The 26,034-nt window shown below is 42.7% G+C and overlaps 1 protein-coding gene across 3 annotated transcripts; it reads left to right on the top strand.

Moving 5' to 3' along the window:
* Nucleotides 1-1,704: 1,704 nt before the first annotated feature.
* LOC138594896 (arrestin red cell) lies at nucleotides 1,705-25,513 on the top strand. 3 transcript variants are annotated; one of them, XM_069666181.1, is made up of 16 exons: nucleotides 1,705-2,002; nucleotides 12,395-12,425; nucleotides 13,454-13,514; nucleotides 13,710-13,754; nucleotides 14,729-14,826; nucleotides 15,225-15,323; nucleotides 16,690-16,749; nucleotides 16,893-16,960; nucleotides 17,216-17,351; nucleotides 17,489-17,573; nucleotides 17,856-17,928; nucleotides 18,466-18,603; nucleotides 18,711-18,794; nucleotides 20,601-20,677; nucleotides 21,041-21,095; nucleotides 21,835-25,513. In XM_069666181.1, the coding sequence occupies exons 1-16, from the start codon at nucleotides 1,980-1,982 to the stop codon at nucleotides 21,920-21,922; spliced, it is 1,221 nt and encodes a 406-aa protein (XP_069522282.1). In that variant the 5' UTR covers nucleotides 1,705-1,979; the 3' UTR covers nucleotides 21,923-25,513. The 3 variants fall into 3 exon arrangements, with proteins under 3 accessions (XP_069522282.1, XP_069522275.1, XP_069522290.1); XM_069666174.1 differs by having other exon boundaries at nucleotides 21,832-25,513; XM_069666189.1 differs by lacking the exons at nucleotides 20,601-20,677; nucleotides 21,041-21,095; nucleotides 21,835-25,513 and adding an exon at nucleotides 19,391-20,594.
* The last annotated feature ends 521 nt before the right edge of the window (nucleotides 25,514-26,034 follow it).

Here is a 26,034-nt window from a genome sequence, read left to right as displayed (position 1 = left end):
CTTTTTGGACTCTCCGGCTCTCCGTCCCCTAACAGGTCCAGGAGGCTTTGGCTTCTTTATAGGATTTATTGTCATTAAGACAAATATAAAACATCACCAGACTAATGCTTTAAGAGTTAAGGACGGATGTTACACCTGTTGTTCCTCTAAATGACCTTTAGTCGGATTCTTTAGATCCTAAAACCTCCGTTTTGGAAGAACAGTGTTTATTTAACTTTGACATCTAATCGTACCTGCTGGATGTTTCTGCCCACATGTTCGTCTGTAAATAAATACAAAGTCATGTTTCATCTTTCCATCATCTTGTTTCTCATGTTTTGGTCGTTGAACTCTGGCTTCAGCAGCTTCAGAGGGAAATTTTCAAGTATCGTCACCCGAGTTCACTGGAAGCTTTAAAAGCAGAAATTTACGATTCTCATTTGTGCTGATTGATTACAATATTTGCTCAGAGACCCGTTTCACTTCTCTTTAGGACTTCTGTCTTTGTGGTCTGTAACCTTTGTGAATTACAGTTTAACCTTTAAAAAGTCATTTAAGCTGAGTCTGATTCACACGTCACTTCCTGTTAGAGACTCTCTGGAAGTTAAATAGTTCTCATCTTTTAAAACAGTTTGAATCAAACACAGCAGGAAATAGTGGATTTGTTGAGGACTACTTTCAGCGGCGGATTAATCTACATTTGGTGCTCTAGTGAGTATCTGGGACAGCAGGACTGTGTGTGTGTGTGTGTGGTTGTGTGTGTGTGTGTGTGTGTGTGCTTCTGTCAAAATAAACTACAGGGTGTGTGTTCATGGAAATAAAAGAACATGTCATCCAGCTTTTTTATCCAGCCCTGAAGGAGACATTTAAGGCAGGGAGGAGTTTTAACGTAGTAAAGTAGTTCTAAGAACTCAGAGTTAAACGGTGAATTATCATGTTTATACAGCACTTTTCTACAGACTAAACAAACAGGATAAAACAGGATAATTAAGTTGAAAGGTGCTTTTTTTTCTTTCCTTCACACAGGCAGGCTAGCTGTTTCCACCTGTTTTCAGTGTTTATGCTAAGCTAAGCTAACTCACGCCCGGCTGTAGCTTCGTATCCAACATAAAGACATAACAATTTGTTTTGATTGGGATTGTACAGCTTTTAATAAATACAAATTATTTGTAAAAGCTGTACAATCCCACTGTGCGATGCCTACATAGCAAAAAGTGGCTGACAAACACAATTTGACATTTTTCTTCAGTTTCTTTTTTTGTTTTTTTTTGTACCTATCTTTGGTGTATAACACACACAGGGAAAGTGCAAAATTACCTAATTTATTGTTATTTTATGTCTTGTTCTGCTCCACAAATAACACAATAAATTTAAATTACTTGAAGATGCAAAAAAATGAAGCAGCCGGAGAATCAACGCAAACAAGTGGGTGGAAACCAAACATATCGGAGAGAGTGAAGTGTCTCCCTGCACATTTTCATCCGATTTTAGATCATCAGCGGTAAATGTTTATTATAACAGGTGTATAACAGGTGTGTGTGTGTTAGCCGCAGGATTAATACACACGGTGTTTGATTGTAATGACCCTTCTACGTGTCAGGTCCTCTGAGTCATTCTTTCTTTACGATGAATCAACATTTAATGCTGCTTCTTGTTGTCATGTTTCCGAAGACTCTGTGTTGCGCAACGTGATCTGCAACCGCTGCGCACACACAAACACACACACACACACACACACACACACACACACACACACACACACACACACACACACACTCACTCACACTCACACTCACACACTCAGAGATCCTGCCTTTGCGGAAGCCAGAGGAGCCGAGGCGGCGCTAAATTAAATTAGCATACTAACTAGTTAGCTGTGCGCGGATGTGGATGGACGGGTGAACCGAGCTGCAGGCACAGACACACAGCTTCTACAGACTAGCCACCGCCGATCCGGGCTCATTTTGTTGGGATCTTGCTGCAGTCCGCCTGCCGAGGAGATGGGGGACAAGGCGGGCACCAGGTAGGACGGCTAGGCTACAGATGCTAACAGCTAGTTAGCATCCGCTCTCACGCAGTTTGCTAACGTTAGCCGAGCTGCTGCTGGCCCGGGCGGGGGAGTTTTTCTCCGCCCGTGATGCAGACATTTACCTGCTATAAAACAATAACTACACACAAAGACCACCGAGCGGGACCCGGGGTTGTGACTTTATCTGTAATACGATGACCTCGTTCGTAGGAGGCGAAGATAGCCCAGCAGGGTGGGGTTAGCTAGCAGGACGCTGCTCCAGCCTCCGCTCACAAATCTGTCAAATCTCGATATCTGGCTCGCGCTCACATCTGATGAAAAACTCAAAATACTGAAACATTTCTAACATAGACTGTTTAATACAGATGTCACAAAATACATGCAACCACAAATGTTTAATATAAAATAGGATTCTGTGTTGTAGGCAGGAATTCCCACGGTGCCTTTCCAACAAAATACGGCCGTAGTGGGCGGTATCGACCAGGGGAAATCTATAGTTAAACGCCAGAGTTTATTGAATTTAAGTGCTGCATTGTTGATGATATCAATGCCGATGTTAACATCAGACTTCAATCAGTCATACAACGTATAGAACTGTGTTTTCTGCCATTATTTACACATTAAGAAATAAAATAAAATAATTTTCGGATGGAGCTTTGTGCAAGCGCGCTGGTTGAGGGGCTCCCTGGGTTAGCCTGCTACTTATGGAGGCTAATTTCGGGTATGAGGGTACCGCAGGCTCGTGCTAATTAGCTGTAAACGTGTTTTGATGAGTTAGGAGGCTTCTTTTCGGATTATATCTCAGGTGGCCTCGTTAGAATGAACGGGTATTGCTCGAAATTGTGTTGAACAGCGTCAGTGAGCAGATTAACGGTAAAACCGCGGCTTGCTCGGGTTGTGTTTGACAGATGAAGATGCTGTGTTGACATACTTAATGTTATACTTCCTTACAGCTGATTGTCAGGTTTCTGGAGGCCTTAGGATGCCTCTTTATGTCGATTTGACCTATTTATTGTGTTAGCTCAGTGTTGCTTTTGTCTATTGTTAATCCAGACTATCTGCAGATCCTGATCAGAATTATTAATCTTGTTTTCAGACTTCCGAGCTGAAATAAATCTACAAGTACTTCCCCGTCCTGATCAGCTCCGGAGGGTTTAAAGGCTTTCTTTGTTTTCTACCCTGTTTACTTGTTTTTTTCTGAGTATAACAGCTGAGACGGAGCTTTTCCTACAGCACAGTACAGTGTGTGTTTGCTCCGTTCTCCTGCACTTTTTAATAAAACGATGACTGTGATGTTAAAGCGCTGACTCGGCTTTAATCTGAGGCTGTTTACATCCTGCATGTTTGTCCTACAGACACAGGGGTGTGTGAGTTTACAGATTATTTCTGCACAAACACTTCTTTGTTTACATGTCGCTCCCACGCTTTCTTCTTCTGTAGTTCTTGACTGATTGAACTTTACAATCAGGGCGTCTCTTCTTCTGTAACGGACGCTGACATTTACTGAGATTTAAGCAAACAGTCTGTCTGAACTGTCCTGTCTCTCTCTCTCTGTCTCTCTTGCTTTGTTACTTCCTGTTAGGAAACAGGTGGGAAACAGGGAGGAGAGGAAGCGAGCAGGAGGAAAGACAAACATTCAGCAAACAGTGTGATTGTTGAACATATAGACATGATCATAGATGAACTCAGTGACCCATCAGCCGATTCTCAGCTCTCTGATAAAACATCAGCAATCATTACCTGCTGAGTTTCACATCAACTCCACCAAACCTCTGAGGGAAATATAGCGTGTTTATGGGACAGCTTGAAGCTGAACTTCAAGGAACTTAAAGCTGACGTATTTTTGTTTTTAAGATGTTCCTCAAAGTGTGTTTCCCAAAAGTCCAACATGACTTCCTCATTTCTTTTTTTATTCCACTGGCCTCTGTGTCATGCAATAACCATAACCTACGTGGCGTGTGCGACATGTTAAATGTCCTCTCCAGTGCTCGTTGTTTATTTGTTTGTGTTGTTTGCAGCTGTTTATCGACTTGGAGGTTTTTGGTTCAGGCTGCATTCAGGTTCAGTGTTGTGATCATACTTGTGTGTCTGTCGTCCTGAATTTACACGTTACAAGATGGTAGTTGGTGTTTTTTTGCAGCAGTTGATTTATTTTCTGGTTCTGTGTACAGTGGACAGTTGAAGTTATAGATGTTGAACAATGGTAGCGCTGCATCCTAAAAGTAGACGGGAATCATCAGTCAAGAAGACCCCGAGTCGGCTCTTATATTGTTAGTTGAATTTCTGCACGTTTGTTTTTTGCTGCAGCGTTGTGGGCAGCTCTCCGATTCCCTCGGTGTTCATCGCTCACAAGGTTTTTTACTCAAAGCCGAATTCCCGCAGATATCTCCTCCTCTCCAAAACAAATAAAAAGTAAAAAATCATTCACATCATAAAGCAGCTTAAAAGTTAAAATCAGTGTTTCTCAGATGCTCTTTGGAGTGGCTAGCTCAGCTACTAGCTAACCTCTCTTTGACTTTCGCTCTCTAGCTAGCTACGACATTTTCTACTTACTTTTGTAGATAACTTATCGTACTTCTGTAGCTGTTCTGTGAGGCACCGAGCTCTGTAACTATTTTAGATCTCACTTCTGTTTGATGCTGTTGTTGTCTCTGATTTTGTATCAATCTGGCACTGGAATCTCCTTCAGGATTTATAAAATTCTGTCTAACCTTAAAATCCTTTCTAAGTTCTTAAATGATGATGTTGAAAGGATGGTGATGTTACGTAAAGGTTGCTTGCAGGATATGTCTCAATGTCCGGGCAGCAGCCAGCGTGTGATTAAAAAATGAGACGGATGTCGGCTGACAGACGAGTTTGTTGTGATGCCGAACTGAAATAAAATGAACAAATAGTCAAAGCTTCATTTTGAACAGCCGAATCAGATTTGGAGTTTGGTCCAGCCCTACACCACGGTTACTTTTACTAAAATTACTGCAACGCACCAAATATGCTCTCTCATATTTGGCTTGTAGAAACTGAGATCAGTTTTTGCAGCTAGCTACACGTTAGCATCAAGTACAGTGTCCTCAGTGGTTTTCTAAAATCAGAGGAGCTTCTTTATGTACCAGTGCTGCTTCTTTAAACCCTGAACACCCAGACGTTACATGATTGAACGAGAGTGATAGGAGGAGAAAACGACACAACAAAACACCTAAAGAAGTGTCTTCAGGTGTGTCAGAGGACGTTCCCAGGAAGTTGGACCATTTCTTAACTTCTCCAGCTTGTTTTTTCAAAGTAAAAGTCTGAGTGAAAGACCGCCTGTTGCAGCTACAGGGTGAGTTTTTATTTGATAGAAAAGCTTCAGAAGTGAAGTCGCACAGTGCTGACTTATTATCAGAGTGGCTTTAATAAAAGGAATCATCAAACCGTGGCCTGAAGCTGTTGTTAAACCATCTGTCAGTTCCACCACAAGCGGCCAGATATGTGGCTGTTATCACTAAATATAACCTCACAATTCAATGACTTGATTATATCAAAAAAATATTGAGTTACATTTATTTGAACCCTGAGAGGACGACAACAACAAACGGCTTCTTTCTAAACCTTTTAAACTGATAAACTGTGGTTTTGCTTCGGGCAGATGAGGGCAACATGAAATTCTCTATAAAATATCAGAAAACAGCGACTTTATTTTCCCACAGTCCAAGTTTAAGTGTTAAAGAAGCTTCTGTCAATGGACTCACTCAGAGATGTTCGCTTTCATGCTGGAAGACACAAAGTCCTCACATTGGAGAAGCTGGAATAATCTTTTGGCTTTTTAGTTTGAAAAATGACACTTTAGTCTTAAAATACCTCCAGTTTAATTTTACCTTTCAAGCTTTAGTACCAAATATCTTGTATCTATGTAAACTGCTGATGTGCAGCTTTAGTTTAACACTTTACTGAAGCTTTCTGACGTTTACAGACTGAACAGTCTCTCACTTAAACTTCCTGTTTCACCTTTGAGTGTTTTTGTCGTTAATGTGCACAGCAGCAGGTTTTTATGGCTCATTTAGTGTTCAAACCTGTCTGATGGCTTCTGTGTACTTACAGGCCTGTTGAACTGTAATATTATTGTTGTTATTATTGATAAGTCTGCAGGTCTCAAGCTGGTGAGTTCAATGTCATCTGCACAGGAAGGATGGGCAAAGCCACCAACATAAGACCCGGGACATCAGGTCGTGGAATGTTGTGGCCTGGGCGGCTGTCTGGGATAAAATCTCCATTTTTTCCACATTTGTTGCATTTAAATGTAAAAACAGTTGCATGAGACATGTTAAAGGGGAATTCCAGGATATAAACAAGGGCCCTATTTTTCCATATTTTGGTGTTAATGCCTACTAGGTGCAAATGGTGTTGGAATTGCTCCAAGAGTTTGATTCAGCCTGCAGCCATGAAACAGGCCGTAATATAACGTAATGAAAATGCATTTTTTTTTATCTTCTTCTATTTCAAGTCTTTGACTTATTTTTATTCTAGTTCTGTGTTAATTGCTCTTTTTTTTTGCTCACCAAAATAACCAAAACAAATGACTTGTGTATGTTGTGTATGTGTAAACCTACTCGGCAATAAACCCCTCAACCTTTTTGTTACAGAGGAAGATGATTGTTTTAACCACACACAGACGTTACATCGCTCTCTGCAGACACACCAGACTCCATTCATAAAACCACTAATTTTACCTCACAGAACACAGGAGCAGCTGCTTCGCACAGTTACTTAGTTTGTACTATTTTGCGTCTTTGTTGTTCTAAATTGTTAGTTCAAGTCTAACACAATCAAGTCTATCTCTGTAGGGATCCTTTCTGTCATGTTGTCACACACTTAGAATAACAATCTGAGCCTGTCAGTGGAAACAACAAGAACTTTTAGTGGACGACCTTTGACCCATCAAGGATTATGTTGCAGCCATTACAGCCTGTTTCACTGCTGCAGGATAAAAACATCTACTGCATCATTCACACACTTTTTGTACAAGTAAAAAAAATAGGACCCAGGTTTAAAAATACCAGAATTAATCTTTAAATGTCATCAGGACAAACAGGAAGGAAGAGCAGAACTACTAAAATAAAACCCATTTCACAAGGAAGTGGAATTTTCTTGCTTTGGCTGTTTTGGGATGTAGTCTCCATTTTTTTCATCTTGTTCTGCATGTTAATGTAAAAGTAGCTGCAGCTGTGTTCACTCGCTGTGTGTGTTAATTGTTTAATGGATAATGAGCCACTTGAAGGCAGACGACCTCATAAAGACGAGTGTCTGTGGGCGGACGATCGAGTGCTTCAGAGGAAGTGTAGAGAGGAAGCCGTCCAGAGATCATGAGGAAGTGCCGTCGACCAGAACTCGGACTGATGAACTGAAGCAGCGTCACAGTTTGTGAGTCACAGCGTTCAGAGTGAAGTCCACTCTGCCTGCTGTTGTTTGGCTCATGTGTTGCTGTGTTTGGTGTTACAGGCCTGAATCAGCATGAAGCCGTGCTGCTGAAGTGTCTCTGAGCAACACGCTGAGCTGTGACCGAGAGAAAAGGCGGTTTCCTGCCCTTTGATCTGCAGAGAGGCCTTAACATTTCATACAGGGTCTGTCCTGAGGCGTTCACTTTGTGTTCTAGTTACTAGCAGAAGATAGACATGTCCCTAATGTGCAGTAATCCACTAACATGAATTTACACCTAAATGAGTGACTGGCTTCAGCTCTTAAGAATAGGACGGTTTTAAACAGAGAGGATTAAATATCGCGTCCGTCACAACGGCGGGCGTTTTTCACACCAGAGTGTGTGCAGTAGAGATCGGCTGGTGGAGCCGCAGTATCGACGTCCCGCCCCTTCCTCTACCCGACACACATCTTTACCTTGTGCCCTTGGCGTGTTGGAGCCCTCAGGTGGGCTCAGTCTGCAGCAGAACAGCTTCTTGTGTCGGTCTGAAGCAGATATTCACGCTGATGGAAAGTTCAATGACTGTAGTGTTAGTGTTAGTTACGTCTCCTCTCGCCGTTCCTCCTCTACTCTGCTACTTGGGAACAGAACGCTGCAGGAGCCCCATTTGTCAACAGAGCTGTCAATCATGAGGCCACACCCCCTTTTTACAGCATCAAATAACTAATTAAAAGTACACTTGTCAGAAAAATGAACACTTGGACATAAATCAGCATGATAAGAACTAACTATAATGACAGAAATGATCTGTATAACACAGTTTACAGTTATCTCGGTACCAGAACATCTTCAAACCTCTGTCTGATTTTATCAGACAGTAAACTCGCCTCTAAACCCAAAGTATTCGATCATCTGAAGGATAAATGGAGGATTAATTTTCAGTACAACAACCTGTTAAATGATGACATCAGCTCAGGTTCAGGTGAGCAGTCTGAGTCACGGTTCAGGTGAGCAGTCTTAGTCACAGGGGGGCGTGGCTTCTCGCTCTGTTTACCTGACGTGTCCCTGCAGACCTGCCTGCAGCAGGTGGATCAGGTGCCGCTTGCTGCTGCAACACGTTTATCCAACTGGAAAGATTTAGTAGCAGCCAGCCGAGCGTGAAAGCGTGTTTACAGCAGACGGCTGTTTTCTTCTCCAGTGTGTCCCCCGACGGCCGGTGAAGTGACGGAGAGAGAGGAGGGACAAACGTGACGCTGAAGCAGGAGATTAAAAACACATCCTGAACCATCTTTGATTTTATTACTCAAACTCAAATATGTTCATGTGGATTAAATGTATTTTCAGTCATTACAAACTGAATATCTTTGATCTTTGATCGGGCACATAAATGCTGTTTTAAATAATGAAGACATAAACCTCACGCCTGGATCCCACAGGATCCGTGTCCGGCGGGTCCCCTGTGTCGCTGTTCTGGTCCGTCAGACGGCACGAGCCCTCGGCCACAGTAAGTGTGTCTGATCCGCAGCGCAGCGGAGCGGAGCGCTGGCCCAAGCAGCTGGATTCGCGAGATCACAAGATCGTGCGAAATCATGCGATAACATCAACGTTAAACAGCAACACACAAACAGTTCAGTTTGCACCTCTGAGGTTGATTATCTCTCATTTGTATGATTCGGTGATTTTTGTGCTCTACCATGGCTGAGTACACTACTTCATTAAAAGTGTTCTTTTTCCAGATTTCAGCGTGTTGTTGTGAAAGCGGGAGTCTGTACCGGTCTGTACATGGTGTTTTATTTTGAAATGGCCGGATGCTGTGTGCTGTTTTCTCGTATGACTTCCTGTTTGGAACGATCTGCTCTGTTCAGCTTGACGCGTGCTTGAAGCGGCCTCCGTCAAAAATAGAGACGCTTCGGCGCGTGCTGAGGAATCACGAGCTTTGACTTGAATGGGTGCAATCGACTCTGGAGGTCGCGGTGCAGACGGAACACGGCGGTCGCAGGAAGTTATTTATTTATTTAAATTTTCAGTCAACTTTATAAGAGATGCTGCTGACCCTGGGAACTCCCTGCGCTTTTTGTTTGTTTGTTTAATAAACATATGCTTAAAGGCATTTAAACAAGTTAAGTGTTGGAGTTTGTATTATTCAAAATTTTGACGCCAATATTTTCACTTTTACTGCAAATGAATATCGGCTGCAAAAATATCGGTTATCGGCCTCCTTGACTACTAATAATCGGTATCAGTATCGGCCCTGAAAAAAACATATCGGTCTATCTCTACTATAGAGACCCAAACTGTTTTTTGTACCAGGCTGTAAACATGTTTATTTCTGCTGTAAAGTTTAACATGGGGCTCTATGGGGACTGACTCACTGCTGGAGGCAGCCTCAAGTGGACACCAGAGGAACTGCAGCTTCTGACTTCGTTAATCTTTCACACTGCTGTGAAGTGAGCGAGGTTTACCTTTGTACATGAACTATGTTATTGCTTGATAAAGAAAATAATCAGTAACAAATGGAGACTCTGCCTGATGCTGGACCTGCAGAACACGCTCCTGATAGACAGCGACGTGCGTCTGTGCAAACAGTAAAGCCTTCTTCTGCCTTCATGAAGTGTCTTCACGTTTACGATCCCACAATTATTCTGGGTTTTGGATTAATTCCTATCTGAAGGTGAATTTTGGTTCGTAACCCTGCGGAGCGCTGATGCTCGACTTCTTCGGGCCAGAATCAGCACATTAATAATGCATGAAAGCAACAGGTGTCGTTCAGACTTTTTATCAGGCTCACAAATGTTCACAACTGAATGTTTTAAAAATAACATCTGGGCACTCGCATAACATCGTGTTACTGTCTGAGTTTAGTGGAGATGATCACTCCTCGCTGCCTGCTCGGCCGGTTTGACGACAGCCGTTTGTGTTTTCACACTCAGGAGGAACTTGAGTTTCAAACTGTCGTCATGTTTCTCTTTAAAGGACGAGAGGAACCGTCTGAGGCGTCCGGTTGCCCAACAGATGCTGCTGATGTGAAGCAAACTTTCAGTCCGTTTCTTGTGACACCTGCATCTTGCATCCTGTTTGTGTTTCTCACATTGATAACTGAGACTTTTTCTTTGAATGATTGCGCTAAACTTCATCAGGAAACTTAAAGCACTTTACAAAGTCACACTTTTAGCTGCAGGAGCTTCACAGCGTTCGAGACAAACTTTCAGTAACTTTTCTCATGTGTTTTTTACTGTAGCAGCAGCTTGTGTTCGGTTTGACAGTCTGGATTTATTCCACCACAGAACGAGCTCAGGTTATAAACGTTCAATAAAATAAACATGAGAGAAGTTCAGCTGAACATTTTCACACTTATTTCCTGCAGCAGATCTTTGAAACCCTTGACTGGAAACCGTTCCTTAGCTTCCCGTAGAGAGGTCCGCTCCCCCAGTATCATGATATTCGTCTGTTAATTTATTCTTTATTATTGTCTTGATTAGTTGGTGTTTTAAATATCAGAAAGAGGAGTGAAAATGTTAATTTGTAACAATAAAAAACCTCAAAGATGATCGATGAACAACAAAGGTTAGAGACAAAACAATACAAATGTTTTAGGAGCTGAAAGAAGTAACATGTTAGCATAATTTAATCATCAGGTCACAGATGAAATATTGGATTGATGAATTGTTTTAATCTAAGCAGTTTTCATTGAACGTGTAAATGAGTTGTGAGCTCTGAGGAGATCTAAATATAACCGCCGTGCTGTGGGAAACATCAGCTGGAGTCTCTGCTGAACGTCCCAGCTGATCAGGAACGCCTCACACCAGAGATGTGAGGAGGGAAACCGCCGCGTGTCACTTCCTGTTTGTGTGTCGTGGCTAAAGGAAGTGATCTGCGGCCTGTTTGCTCTTTATGTCTCTCTGATTCCAACACATTTATTCTCTCCGGGCTCGTTAAACATGTTAGTGCATCAGTGACAGACAGACAGGCTGACACCTGAGTCCGGCAGCATCAGAGGCATTTAAAGAGTTAAACACAGGTGTTATTACAGGTAACTCTGCATATTATTTCAACACTCGCCCTGAATCTGAAACGCCTCCAAACGTACGCTGACGAGCCGTTTCAGGGGACCAGCTCTTTGTCTTCTGTTCGGACCTGACTTTAGTTTCTCCGACCGTCTCTGTTGTTCACTCTTCCTCTCTAACCTGCTGCTGCGAGGTCGGCGCTCATCACATGACCTGCCAGCTCCCCCAAAAGTGAAGCCCAAACCTCTCCATCCCCTGGGGGAGCGGCTGTTAGTTTAGGGAGCACTTGATTTGATCTGCAGCAGAGTTTTCTACGGGCGGAGCATTTTAAACATCGATACCACCATCAGTCATGTTGATTAATGTGCAGCCCGATCAGAGCGTTGTTTTCTGCTCTTTCTGTTCTGTAGACGTGGTGAGAAGTGTTCCAACGACCCAGAGCCTGAAGTGTGTTCAACATTCAAAACCTTTCAATTATTCACATCCTACAAAGGAAAAGCTGCAAATCCCAAACATCCGTAAAATGTTTCCACCTGAAGACGGACTGTCCAAAATAGTCGTCACAATCGAAACAGTTTTAGTTGCATGCCTGATTATTGTAAAGAGTTATTAAACACACTTTAAGAGTAATTTCACAGCTGTCACAGACTCGTCAAAGCACAGACAGTGTAACAGACGGAGCGTTTCTTTACTGTGAGTTTAACATAAAGTGTCAGTGAGTTTAAATCTCATTAAAATATAACTAACAAACTGATGTGAAAGTTTGAAGAACCTGAACGTCCACCTGCCCTCATTAAAGCTCTGTGGTGACATCCCATAATAGCCCAGCTCATACTGACTGAACCACTTCCTCCTCAGCTTCCTGCCGTGTTGAAATAAACAGAGTTTCAGATCATTAAGATTAAAGACAGTTCACTCCTCGCCCTGTTTGGTGTCAGCTCACCCTCAATAAAGACTGACGTGTTTCTCTTCTGCTTCTTTCAAACCTCTCAGAGTTTTCAAGAAGTCCAGCCCCAACTGTAAGGTGAGTGACACACACACACACACACACACACACACACACACACACACACACACACACACTCTGTCTTCTGAAATATAAAGATATAAAAACCTGAAGGGAAGTTTTCAGGAAAGTAGTGATACGTCAAAGAGGAACTACTTCTTCTGACACAGTCACACCAACACTGTCCGGCAACGAATCCTGACTCGAGCAGCAAATGTTGATCCATCCGCAGCTGAAAGTAGTCCCCAACAAAGTGCACTATTTCCTTCCTGTTAGTTTAAATTAAAAATCTACATTAAGCAGCTGTTTTAGAAAATGATTGCGTCTTTCCTTCCAGATGTTCTGATAAGTTTTCATCCCCATAACCTCAACTTGAGCATCGGCCCATACTGAGCACGCCCCCCACACTCGTGTGATGAACGACATAAAAATATGGTGGTAAAACACTGATCACTGACATTGATTCTGATTCAGACACCTTTATTGATCCCAGGGAGGGCGATACATTTCTAACTCGCCCCATCACAAGCTCACAAACATCTACAAATGTGAAGCACCAGAACAGTCGACCAGACCGAGGTCGGTGAAGGACGGCAAACAAGTTCAGTTATTTGTTATCAACACACAATAATTGACCTTTCATCTACGAGATCAGCTGTACATGTGACCGATGTTTACCTTAACCCTCGTTACATGTTTACTTCATCCCCGGCTCGAAGGCCGATCTGTACACACGTCTGTTTATAGCAGCCTGATGCGTAACCAGACTGAGCTCAGCACCTGTGCACTCTGCATTACACTGCTGTCTGTGTGTGGCCTCTGACCTTTGGACTGTAGCTCAGTGATGGAGACAGCTTTGTGTCGTCACTCATTAGACGATATTAATGATTATCTATATAATGGAAATTCACCACCATCAACTTGTCTTTATTAACCCAATCCACAATAACATCCCCCCCCCGCTCCTGTTCACCTGTGAGTGAAATGTCATTCTGGACGTTTACAACAGGAAACACCTGAGCTGATGCTGTGACTGTTCTCCACAGGTGACAGTTTATCTGGGAAAGAGAGACTTTGTGGATCACCTGGACCACGTCGACCCCGTAGGTGAGTCGGCACATCGGGACGGTTGTAGTCATTTAATTTTGTGATAATGAAACAAGAAATCATTCTGAATGAACTGGGGTGTAAAAACACCTGAGCAGGTGAGTACGGTCTGTAGAGTGGGTGGTGGAGGATCGGTAACAGCTGACTGAACTCTGTGGTGCTGACTCGGCTGTTTCTCGTCCTTCCTGCTGACAGATGGAGTGATCCTCGTCGACCCCGAGTATCTGAAGGACAGGAAAGGTAGGACGGCTTCTTGTCCACATCAAGGTGTTTTTAAAAGAGCTAATCAGCTGGTCCCGATTAGATCTCAGTGTCTTTAACCTCTTAGTGACAAACTCTGTAAAGAAATATAAAAGGATCAGTTAATAATCCAATGCAGAGAGGATGAACGGATTAAAACCCCGAGCAGTGTCACATGAAGCTGTGAGCTCTGCAGAAATATGATCTCTTAGCTGTCAAAGGTTTGTAAACTGTCGACTGTCGAGACACGTTCTGTTTCTCGCTTTAACTTTGACTTTGAAATCATTCCTGAGTTCAGTCGACGAGTTTATTACGTCTTAAAACTCTGCTCGTGTTCTGTTAGAAAAATGATCTGCGTGTTTGTCAGATTAAATTGTTCCTGGTTTGTTTTTGAGTCGAACAAAGATCTGAAATAAAGAAGAAGAATTACATCAAATTTAACTTCAGCGTGTCAGATGATGAGAACACATCCAATCTTAATGGAGACATGCACAGGTGTGTTTGTGTCTGTGACAGGGACAGTGCACAGCTTCTTAGCTGTACCTGAGTTAGCTTTAAGCTCATGTGCACCTGTCCCACGAAACGGAGAATAAAAACACAATTAGCAGACAGTTAATGTTCACTATACAACAACACGACATTAAAACACGACAGCTGTTTGTGTGTGGTGGGTACATGACTGGGCTGATTTCATCTTCCATTTAAAACACTGCAGACTCTGATTTAACTTCATACTGAGCTCCTAAACTGTGTAGCTCTGACAGAAAGTAACGATTGATTGATCTGTAACGTTAGTCACCTCTGTCACTCCTCTCGTTATTCGAGCGCAGCGACGTGAACTGTTGTAGTGGGGGAGGAGCCAGATTATTGATCACTTTGTACACTAAACTAGTATCAGCAAGACACACGAGGTCGCCAAAGGTCAGGAGATGAAGTTACAGTGATGGTAAACTCTCGTTGTTCCTTCTCTGTAGTCTTCGTCACGCTGACCTGTGCGTTTCGTTACGGCCGTGAGGACCTGGACGTGCTCGGCCTGTCCTTCAGGAAGGATCTCTACATCTCCACCTTCCAGGTCAGAGTCCAGCCCACCTCCACCTCCACCTCCACCTCCACCTGAGGAAAGAGTACATTGGATCCAGTCGGCTGTAATGGTCCCTGCTGCTCAGCTTTTACACGACTGCACAGAGAATAATAATCAAATAGAACATAAGATATTTGATATTTTTTATACATTTATTACATTTAAGGATTATATGTAAACACTTTTTACTGAAGGAACATTTTCAAAGCAGCATCAGTATTTTTAAAGAGCTTCCCCGAACGTGTGACATCATGTTTCTGAGAGAAGAAACCTGTGACGGTAACGGGACGTAAACATCGTTTCTCTCTCTCTCTCTCTCTCTCTCTCTCTCTCTCTCTCTCTCTCTCTCTCTCTCTCTCTCTCTCTCTCTCTCTCTCTCTCTCTCTCAGGCGTTCCCTCCGGTGCCTGAGGAGCGTAAACCCAACAGTCGGCTGCAGGAGAGGCTGCTGAAGAAACTGGGCCAGCATGCACACCCCTTCTACTTCACTGTGAGTGTGCTGCTTCTCTACGTTAAGTCTATACACAAACAAGTAAATAAGCTCAGGACGTTTACCTGCAGCTCAGGAGCCAGGATTAACCAGCGTCTCCCAGCTGTAGTTTCTGGCTGCAGCAGCTTCAGTCAAACCTCGTTCACACAGTGAACTAAATGTGTGGCCTCTGGCATCAACACGAGGATGATAGGCCGACAGTTTTGTGCTGACTGTTGGTTGCAGTCGGCTCAGACTGTAAAACGAGAGACAACGTGTGAACAAGAGAGAATGATGTCAGAGAGATTAACACACGTTGTTCCTGCTTGTTTTCATGTATAAACGTAGAGCGTCTCCATCACAGGAACTTTCCCTGATGTGTTTGAGGAACTCAGGAAGTGAAACTGCGTTTGGACTACAGGAAACAGGAAGTGGATGAAGTTAATGAAGCAGTGAGTGCTTCGAGTTTATAAAGGAGGGGGAGAGAGGAGCCCCTTTCACACATGCAGTCCTGACAGGTTCCTGAAAGTACTACGTTATCAGTCAGTCTCTTTTTGTGCTGCAGATTGGAGCAGTTTAATGTTTACGGTTGATGTCGTTGGAGTCGTGATCGCGCTGATCAAATTAACACCATGCAGACGTCAGCTCGACCTCACAGCTGCAGGGTTCAGTCTCTGTGGACGAGCTGCAGACACGTGCAGAGCGTTTCCTCAGGTGTCTCGGAGTCAAAGATAAATCTGCATCATCTCCGTTCACCTCAGCTGCTTCATCTTAATCCAAACAAATATTTTAGTCGCCCGAAGCGCCTCAAACAAAAGGTTCCTTCTGCCTGCTGTGAGGTGATTAGGCAAATGAAACGTTGAATTATGAAAATGTGACGTCTGTTTTTACATAACGTGTTTGCATGCTTCTACAGAACAACAAAATAAGTTAACACCTTATCCATTCGGGTTGCTGTTTCTCAATACCTGCTGTGTGTTCGTCTGTAAAAATGGCGGCTGATAAAATGTAGAAGAACTTCGTCCATCAGATCATTTCAGCTCTGCATCCTGAACCCCAAACGTGTCCTGAAGGAAAGTCGTCCTCCCAAACACCAAAACATGATGTCTGAGAGATTTGAATGTGAACGCTGGTCCCTCAGTTGGACTTCTTCTTCTTCTTCTTCTTCTTCTTCTTCTTCTTCTTCTTCTTCTTCTTCTTCTTCTTCTTCTTCTTCTTCTTCTTTAACATTTTTCTATCAGATTTTAGAGGCTGCTGGGAGTTCTAGGTCAAAGGTCACAGCTCTGTGAATGATGCAGCTGCTGTTCAGTGTCTGAGGTTAAGAATGAAAGTGAATCCTGATGATTGAACTCACATTAATACACTGTGTGTGTGTGTGTGTTTTCAGATCCCTCAGAACCTGCCCTGTTCAGTCACTTTACAGCCCGGCCCAGAGGACACTGGGAAGGTAAGACAGACACACACACACACACACACACACACACACACACACATATTAACATTGCTGTTGAGTCCTGTGCAGCTCGTCCTGTGCTGTCACTTTGACTTGTCGTTGAGTATCCAGATGTGGTCTCCTCTCGCCCCCTGCAGGCCTGCGGTGTCGACTTTGAGATCAGAGCTTTCTGTGCCAAGTCGATAGAAGAGAAGATTCACAAGAGGTGAGTTCACACCTGCAGGAGGCGGGTTTAGAGCGTCTCTGAGGGGATAAATGTTTATAGGGGTCCACAGAGGGTCCGAAACATGATGCTCATTTTATGTCCCGAGTTTCCTCATGAACAGAACTTCATCACCAGGGTTTTTTACGTACGTCGCTTTGGACAAAAGCGTCTGCTTTATGACATCGTAACAGCGGGGCTTTTACCTGTAGTTCACTCAGGTGTCAAACGCAATGTAAACGTGTTGCGTGTCTGCAGGAACTCGGTGCGTCTGGTGATCAGGAAGGTTCAGTACGCTCCAGAGAAGCCCGGTCCTCAGCCCATGGTGGAGACGACCCGGAACTTCCTGATGTCGGACAGATCCCTACACCTGGAGGCGTCTCTGGACAAGGAGGTACACACACACAGACACACACACACACACACACACACACACGCACACACACACACACACACTTGATGTGATACTTTCACTGGATGGATGTATGACATTATTAAATGTCTTCTTTTCCCATGATGCATTGCGTCTAGCTGTATTACCACGGAGAGCCCATCAGCGTCAACGTTCACGTCACCAACAACTCCACCAAGACGGTCAAGAGAGTCAAGATCTCTGGTACGTACATGTGTCTCCTCCTTCTTCTGTTTTTTCTTCTTCTCCTTCTCTTTCTTTGTCCTCATTCTTCTTCTTCTCTTTCATGCCGATGTCTTCCATTGGCTCAATCACTTGTGTTACCTCATTCAGTGATAGAGAAATAACAGACATTTATTTACATCAAAATCTTTGAGATTATTACGTTAAACTGTTGTTCATTTAAACTTGACGACGTAGTGATGGTCATGAATCTAAACTCTCTCTCTCTCTCTCTCTCTCTCTCTCTCTCTCTCTCTCACACAGTGCGTCAGTATGCAGACATCTGTCTGTTCAGTACTGCTCAGTACAAATGTCCAGTGGCCCAGCTGGAGGCAGAGTAAGTCCCCGTTTCATGTCCCAGTGCTCCCAGTAACCATCTCCTCCGTGTCGATGTATAGCTCTGTTTATGAATAAACTGATGGTTTTATACCGTGACAATACACACTAAACACATTTATATCTTCTGGTTTTATACGATTTTAACTAGTTTTAAAACTGGATTAAACAATAACAAAAAGGTTAAAAAACTGTGAGAAGTTCAGATAAATTGCTTTAAACCAGAGACAAACCGGTTTTAACTAAAGTGAGTCTAAAACATGTTATCTCAGGTTTGAGTCGAAAGATTTTAAAACCGTTCGTTGAAGAGATAAATTGCTTTAAACTGGATTAAAGTGGCTTCAAAGACCTTAATCCCGTTTACATGATATTTGATATTTGTGTTTTAAACTGTAAATAAATGAGTCATAAGAAGTTTAAATGGGTTTTAAAAACAGCTTCAACCGAACAACAGCTGTTAAACAAACATCTGTAGTGCTGCTGAGTGGGCAGGCTCTACCTGAACAGTTTGATTGACAGCAGCTTGTCGTCTCCATAGTGACCAGGTGTCGTCCAGCTCCACCTTCTGTAAGGTTTACACTCTGACCCCGACGCTCGACAAGAACCGAGAGAAGAGAGGGCTCGCTCTGGACGGGAAACTCAAACACGAAGACACCAACCTGGCCTCCTCCACGATGTAAGCACACACACACACACACGCAGCATACAGGTGTGATAAACAGGTGTCATATACAGGTGTGTTACAGCAGTCACATGACCTCGGCGCTCTGTTGTGTGTTTCAGAGTGAAGGACGTCACCAACAAGGAGGTCCTGGGCATCCTGGTGTCCTACAGAGTCAAAGTGAAGCTGGTGGTGTCACGTGGAGCGTAAGAGACACACACACACACACACACACACACACACACACACAAACACTGCTGACATCACTTCCTGTCCTCTCTGACTCGCTGTTTCTTCATGTCTTTGCCACAAAATTGTTTTAGACTGTTTCTGAGACAAAACGTGACGAATGTTGGAAATGATAAGAAGAATTTCATGAAAAAAACAAAATGTATCGATAAATAATGAATATATAAATCAATAATTTAGATATTGTTGGTGGAAGTCCTGATCTGAGCACAGGAAGTGGAAAAACAAACATGTTTATCTTAAATCCTGACTCTCAGTGACTCCATGTTGGTGCAGCTCAGCTTCCTGCTTCGTCCTCCCACTTCCTGTTTACAGTGTCAGTTGCCGTGGAAACGTCTGCTTGTTGCTGTAGTTGCTCCTCACTGTGCTTGCTTCCACTGTAGGTTGTGAACGTGTTGTGAACGTGTTGCCTCCTGCTTTTCATTTCATCTCCCTCCTCCCTCTGTGTTTGTGGCTTTTTGTGCGCTTCCTCCCCCTCCCCCTCCCCCTCCCCCCCCTCCTCCTCCTTCTCCTCCCTCCTCCGCTCTGTGCCTCCCCCCTCTCCCCCCTGCAGGCTGCTGCGAGGCGTGATGGAGAGGTAAATGTGTGTGATCTGAAACGACACATATGAATGCTTTCTCTGGGGGTCGCCAAAACAAAACCTGAAGTTGTGTTTCGGCCGATACAGAGAACCAATCAGAGTCCAGATAGACATACTAACATCTGTGGGCCCGTGATTATAACACCGCATGACGACACAGGGGTACAGCTTGTTACCGATGGTATCTGTCGATATCCAGTGGCACATCTGGAGGCAGAGTTGGGGGCGTTTCTGACGGGGATGCTGGTATCAACTCCTCCTTTTTACCTTATCACCTGTTCATCACTTCATTCGAGGAAAACTGATTATTGATTGATTTTTTTTGGACACTATTTTCCAACCCTTATTGCTGGTATGGATATATCAGGCATGTTTTTGTCCACCTAGATGCAGAGAACATCTCTCCTGTAGTGGACTTGATATCATGCTGCTCTTATTGCCGCGGCCCGCTGGCATCATACAGAGCTTTTTAAAATGCACACGTTCACTGGGCAATAAGAAAAGTACTTAAACTCACATTATGTACAAAATGCCATTTTTATTTATATGTAACATTTTCTTTCAAATCAAACTGTAATATTCAAACTGAGACCGACTTCTCCTCGCGTGACCGATGCTGAGCAACCATAGCAAATAGCAGCCTCGCTGTCTGTGTCTTTGAAAACCTGCCGCAGACATCCTGCACCGTCAGCAGAAAAATTACATAACTGCCGATAACGTGGCGATAATCGTGCATCCCTAGTTTTAAGTAGATATAAAAATAATGAACCCATTAATTTTAAACACGTTTCAACAATAGATACTTTGTTTTAAATGAAGGTCAACTGAATTTTAGTGGGTTAAACTGGTTTTAACATATTTTAGGCAGAATAAACTGGTTTATTAATGAATAATATGAATATAATTATTGTTTTAAACGTGATGCAGCAACAGATGAATGACTATAGATTCAGACTGGAATAGAGTGGGTTAATTATTTAAAGCATTTCAAACCGATTTTAAATGTGTTTAAATCCTGAATCAGGTTAAAAAACTCTTTGATCCAGTTTACTCATTAGTTAAAGTTACTGTTAACTAGTTTAAAACGGAGGGCACGCTGTCTCATTAGTTTTTAATGAATATTTGATCATATATTTTTAGACGTCTGCTCCTGAGCGCTCACTTCCTGTCTGTTGTGTTGCAGAGACGTGTCGGTGGAGCTTCCCTTCATCTTAATGCATCCTAAACCTGTGGAGCCGCCCGTGTCCCGCCCACAGTCAGGTGAGTCCACACAACCATCAATGTAATCACCTGTAACAACAACAACAACAACAACAACAACAACAACAACAACAACAACAACAACAACAACAACAACAACAACAACAACAACAACAACAACAACAACAACAACAACAACAACAACAACAACAACAACAACAACAACAACAAGCTGATGTTATTCATGTGAAGATTCAGAGGATGTAACATCAAACACTCTCTGCTCTATCAGCTGTTATGTAACTCTCCATCTTTGTCCCTTCTTCATCTGCACTGAATTTCCATGGAGACAAGATTCAGTTTCCATGGCAACAACTGTATGACATGCTAACGTGTGTGTGTGTGTGTGTGTGTGTGTTACAGCTGTGCCAGAGATGGACCCCCCCATCGACACCAATTTGATAGAATTCGACACAAAGTGAGTTTCAGGTCTTCAGTTTTCGTTCTTAAAGTCTCCAACAGACGGAAACATTTCTGATCTTCTCTTGAAACACAAAATATTTACATCTCTTAGAAATCAGCTGGATTTGCTTTCATGTTCACTTTGAAATGTTTTTCTGCAGAAATCATCTCCAGCTGTTCAAAACTCTGTTTCACTGTTTACGGGTACAGACCAACGACTGTGTAGAAAGATGGCCGACGTCTCCTCCTCTCAAACTGAAATGAAGCCTAAAGTCATCAAATAACTAATTAAAAATAAACTTGTCAGCATGATAAGAACTAACTATAATGACAGAAACCATGTTGGAGAAAAATGTATTTGACATTGATTTTGATTTTATAGTTTGACTCATGTCCCATCTGTTAACATGGAGGAGGCGGGCTTTATGAGCTATACTGCAGCCAGTCAGCAGGGGGCGACAGAGAGGGTTTGGCTTCGCTTTTAGGGAGCTGTCATGTCGGCCATCTTTTTACACAGTCTGTGCTCTTGCCCCATCAGGTGACCCTTTTCTAGAAGTAAAACAGCCTCGACTGACGGCGTTTAACTGATGACAGGGTTGGTGTTGAGCAGGATGTGTCATTCGTGATGATCTCAGACTTATGGGAAATGGTGTTCGTTAGAGCCCTTGTAGAGAGGCTTTTTTTAGGTCTTCGTGTTTTCTGTCTCCTGGAGCAGAAACAGGAAGTTAATAAAAGGTCTCTCCGTCTCTCAGCAGCATCTCCCAGGACGACGACTTCGTCTTCGAGGACTTCGCCCGCCTGCGACTCAAAGGCGCCGTGGACGACAAGGACGAGGACTGCTAGGAGCTCGCCAACCTCTTCATACGCTCGCTTTGAAACTACCACACACACACAGACACACACACACACACACACAGATCACGTTACATTCCCCGGTGGAGGGGGTGGATGAGGGCATGTTTGGACGGAGGCCTCGCGGGGGTGTTGGTGGTGTTCTTCCTCTCTCGCTTCAGCCATTCGTCACGCCACCGCCATTTCTCCCCGCCGTCTTCTCCATCTGTCGTTTCTCTTTAATTCTAAATGTGGAGCAGCTGCAGGACGAACGTTTCACATGTGAAGGAAGAATCTGATTGGCTGAAGTGTATGAAAATAAAAGCAGACGTGTAGGAAGCTGCAGAGGCTTTTACTTTGAAAGGATCAGCGTCTTGTACAAACAGAATATATATTTGAAACATAGAAAAATAATCTTCTACGAGCAGTCAGGTCTGTGTCCGTGGTGATCGCTGCTTTTCTTTAAGTCGACGCTCTTTACACTGAGGCTGCGAGGGGAGGACACACACACACACACACACACACACACACAGCAGTCTTACTCCAGCGACTCGATTTCACCAGCATCCACTCACCTGCTCTCATCTCACTCTGACCCTCGGCGCCCGCTTCAGTTTTATTCTACGTCTTCTTCTCCTGTTTGTAAGAACTGTTCCAGCCTGATCAGCTGTTTCACTTTGTCGTTTTTAAGTTACAGAAATGTCATGAAAATATCCAAACAACGATTACATAACCTTTACCTTACTACTTCCTGTCCGTGCCTCTCAGCTCCGAGCTCCTTGGTTCCCAATGAAGTCGTAAATCTTTAAAAACAAACGTCTTTTAAGATAAGAAATGTTAGAAAAGGTGTGTTCGATGTCATCAGGTGGACAATTAGTTTCTTATTTTGGCAATCAGCTGAAATATGTTCTAAAATAACGTCTGTCCTCGTGTTTTAGTTTTCTAAAAGGCTCCGACAGACTGATTTAAAGCATTTCAAACCAAAGAGGACGATGTTGACTGAATGTAGAAAATAAGGAGCCGCTGGTGAGGGAAAGTTAAAGATGTTAAAATCAACAGATTCTTATGTGATAGTAAACATACTTTATTTACCAGGTAAACATTCAAGAATAAAAGTTGAAGACAAACACACAGGTTCTATTCAGAGTCTGAGGAGGTCAAAGGCAGAACAAAGTAAGTTACACATTTAAAGTCACATATTGTTAGTTTAAACTTTAACATGTTTTTACAGTTTAGTTTGCGGAGTTATAAAATATCAGCAGAATTAGATTTGTAATTGTTTTGCAGCGGGTTCAGAGGTCATTTAAATCAGCCTCTATTGGTTTCACTGTTTTTGTCTTTCTCACAAACTTGTTTGTATTTAAATGGTTAAACATAGAAAAGGAGCCACACGGTTACGCTGTAAAGATTCCTCGTTCCTGCGGGTGTAAAAACACCAACAGAAAACGTCTTAAATGATCGACTCAGACTCTGATCACGCTGGAATCGTTTTTATAAACTTGGATCAAAGTTTGGAGCTCGAGTCGACCTTTGGTGTCAAACTGAAGTTTGTTTTTTAGCAGATATCTCCGCCTGCTTTAAACTGATCTGCTTTGTGTTCACACGAGACTAAAAGAAGGACTAGGTTCCCCCTCCTTTTCTTCAGCTGCTTGAGCTGAACTCGTCAAACCATCGCCCTGTCGTCACGTTGGAGAGAAACACTGCTGTTGATTTTTCATCACCTCCTGCCTCCGATCGATCCAAACGCACTTTGAGTTAATTTATGTAAAAACATTTAGTGTTATTTTTTTATACGGAGCTGCGTCTGTTGTTCTGTCATCGTGCCTTCTGCGTCTCTCTGTTGCCAATAAGACGACATCTCTAAATGCCACGCCCCTTTTGTTTGTGATTATTTTGTTAAAAAACACAATTTCAGCTTTTTTTTTAAGAGATAAAGTTTGACTTTATTTGGCTGTAAATTCAGTTTTATTTATCATCACTGAACATAAACTTTAAATAAACTCTTATATTAACGACACGGTGTTTACAGTTCTTTCTAAAGACTTTTTTTTCCCACATAAAAAACCTAAATTCTTTAAACAGGATCAGATTCTTTTCCGTCTTTCTGTGCTGGCGGCGCCCACGACAGCCGCTTCAGAGCGCTTCTCATCGGCGCTCACTGTTGCTAGGTTACTAAAGTTGTCTGAACGTTTTTGTACTTTGTTCTTAAAACTTTACTTTAATAATTAAATCTTTCCCCTCATAAAGAACACGTCAAAGATTTCTTACGTGCATCTGTAGTGTCTGTGATTCTGCATCTTAAAAATATGAGCCTTCTCCTTTCATTTCAGCGCCACGTGATGTAACTATTGTAAAGACAAATATTTTTCTGGTGACGAGATGTGACTTAAACTTGATGATAAATTCACAATATTTATGCCCATATTTTTGAAACTTTTTTTTTTATCAATGTTGCCCAATTTTCTTGTTTTATTTTGCCATAGAGTAAAACCTCAACATGAAAGTCCAAATATTAAATCTGTGCTTCAAAGTGTTAAACTTTAAACTCAAAGTTTGTATCTTTCTTGAAACATTTTAACTTGCGTCTCAAAATGATTCTGCTGTTGCTGAAACTTAAATGACAAATTCCAGCTTGTGCCATTAACGCCTCAGAAGCCAATGAGAACAGGAAACCTGAGATGTGATTAAAATTAAAAAACAGCACCAGTGTTTCCTCCAGCTCCGCCACATTCCTGCTCCTCCTCCTCCTCCATCTTCTTCTCTTCTTTAACCTCAGACATGTGAAGGACTTCAGCAGCTCGAGTTCTCTCCTCCTCTACTCGATTTTTTCTCTCTGTTCGCTGTTCTTCGTCGCCGCCATATCTTTTATCTTTAACGAGTTTATGTCCCCTAAAAGAACCTGCACGTTGAACATTTCACACGACACCAGAGCACTGCACTTTCACCGGACAAACCCCCCCACAGAACTGCAGACGTTATTGTTTATTTCAGGAGACAAAGAAGAAGAATGTCGATCTTTTTGATGAAATCGTTCGTTGTGTTTTTGTCGACATAAACCTTCAATCTGTTTTATTTTACTCTAAAAACTGCCAAACTCCCCTCCCGTCGTCCCTCGCTCATCAGTCATTGAAGCTGCGGCCGTCTCGCAGAAGGGAAGAAGAAGAAGAAACAAACTCGGCATGTTTTAAACTCTTTCATTTCTTTACTTTGATTTCCACGCAGTGCTGTGAATCGTACGAGCTGTGATTCTGTCCTTATTTTGTCGTGCATATGTGGGGTAACTTTGCTAAGTGTGAAAATATTTTGACAAGTGCCACGCCCCGGCCTGTGCGATGCTTACCATAATGTCTATAAAAAACAGGAAGTGATTTCTGCTGGTGGCTCGGACACCAGAACAGATAGAGTTATGATTATTATGCTTCTGATTATTATTATTATTATTATTATTATTATGGTGACTATTATTACTTCTACTGTATCATCATTGCGACCATGATTATTCTCATAATCATTTAAGAGTCTATTGTTTTGCCATGTATTTTTTATTTTGAGATTTTTATTTTAGTTTTCTTTTTATTATTAAAGGCAAAATGAACTAACAGACACTGCTGCTGTGTGCTGCTTCTTTACACACTTAGGGGTTCTTGCAGGTACAAAAAAAAACAACCAGGAAGTCACTCAGAATTCACTTTCCAACTAAATCAAGAGCAGATCCAACGCTGGATGACGGATGGATGCTGGACCCAGAGATGATGCCTGTTTAGGCCAAGAGGAACCGCTCCCCCGAAGCAAAGCTCAGATGGTGCAGCACGTCCAGCTCTCAGCTGTTAGGTCGGATTTCAACTCGTCTAAAAACTGGCAGTAGTAAGTTATTTACACAGTTAAATAATTTGGTTTTAATTGTGTAAATAAAGGAAATGACATCACTACAAAAGCTCAGTGTTCTTCTGAGGTATTGTTCGGTTATAGATCAGAGATTATCGCCGCCTGCTGGTGCGGCGTGCTTCCTGTACGTGTGGACGCAGGTATTTTATAAAATAAAGGTAAAATATCTGTGTGTGAAAGACCTCCCTTTTTAGCCACTCTCCCATCATCGGTAGCTACAACAGTGACGTTAAGGTGGA

This window comes from Semicossyphus pulcher, unplaced genomic scaffold (assembly GCF_022749685.1).
Source record: "Semicossyphus pulcher isolate SPU_LCO1_2020_fin unplaced genomic scaffold, fSemPul1.0.p SCAF_10, whole genome shotgun sequence".
Lineage (NCBI taxonomy): Eukaryota > Metazoa > Chordata > Actinopteri > Labriformes > Labridae > Semicossyphus > Semicossyphus pulcher.
Note: the sequence above shows the minus strand (reverse complement) of the source record. Positions and strands in the feature narration are given on the sequence as shown.

Bases quoted from the DNA above. Each gene is read 5' to 3' on its own strand.
- LOC138594896 (XM_069666174.1), top strand. From the start codon at position 1,980: ATGGGGGACAAGGCGGGCACCAG. The intron at 2,003-12,394 runs GTAGGACGGCTA...CAAACCTCTCAG, and splicing joins GGGGACAAGGCGGGCACCAG to AGTTTTCAAGAAGTCCAGCC. The intron at 20,678-21,040 runs GTGAGTCCACAC...TGTGTGTTACAG, and splicing joins CGTGTCCCGCCCACAGTCAG to CTGTGCCAGAGATGGACCCC.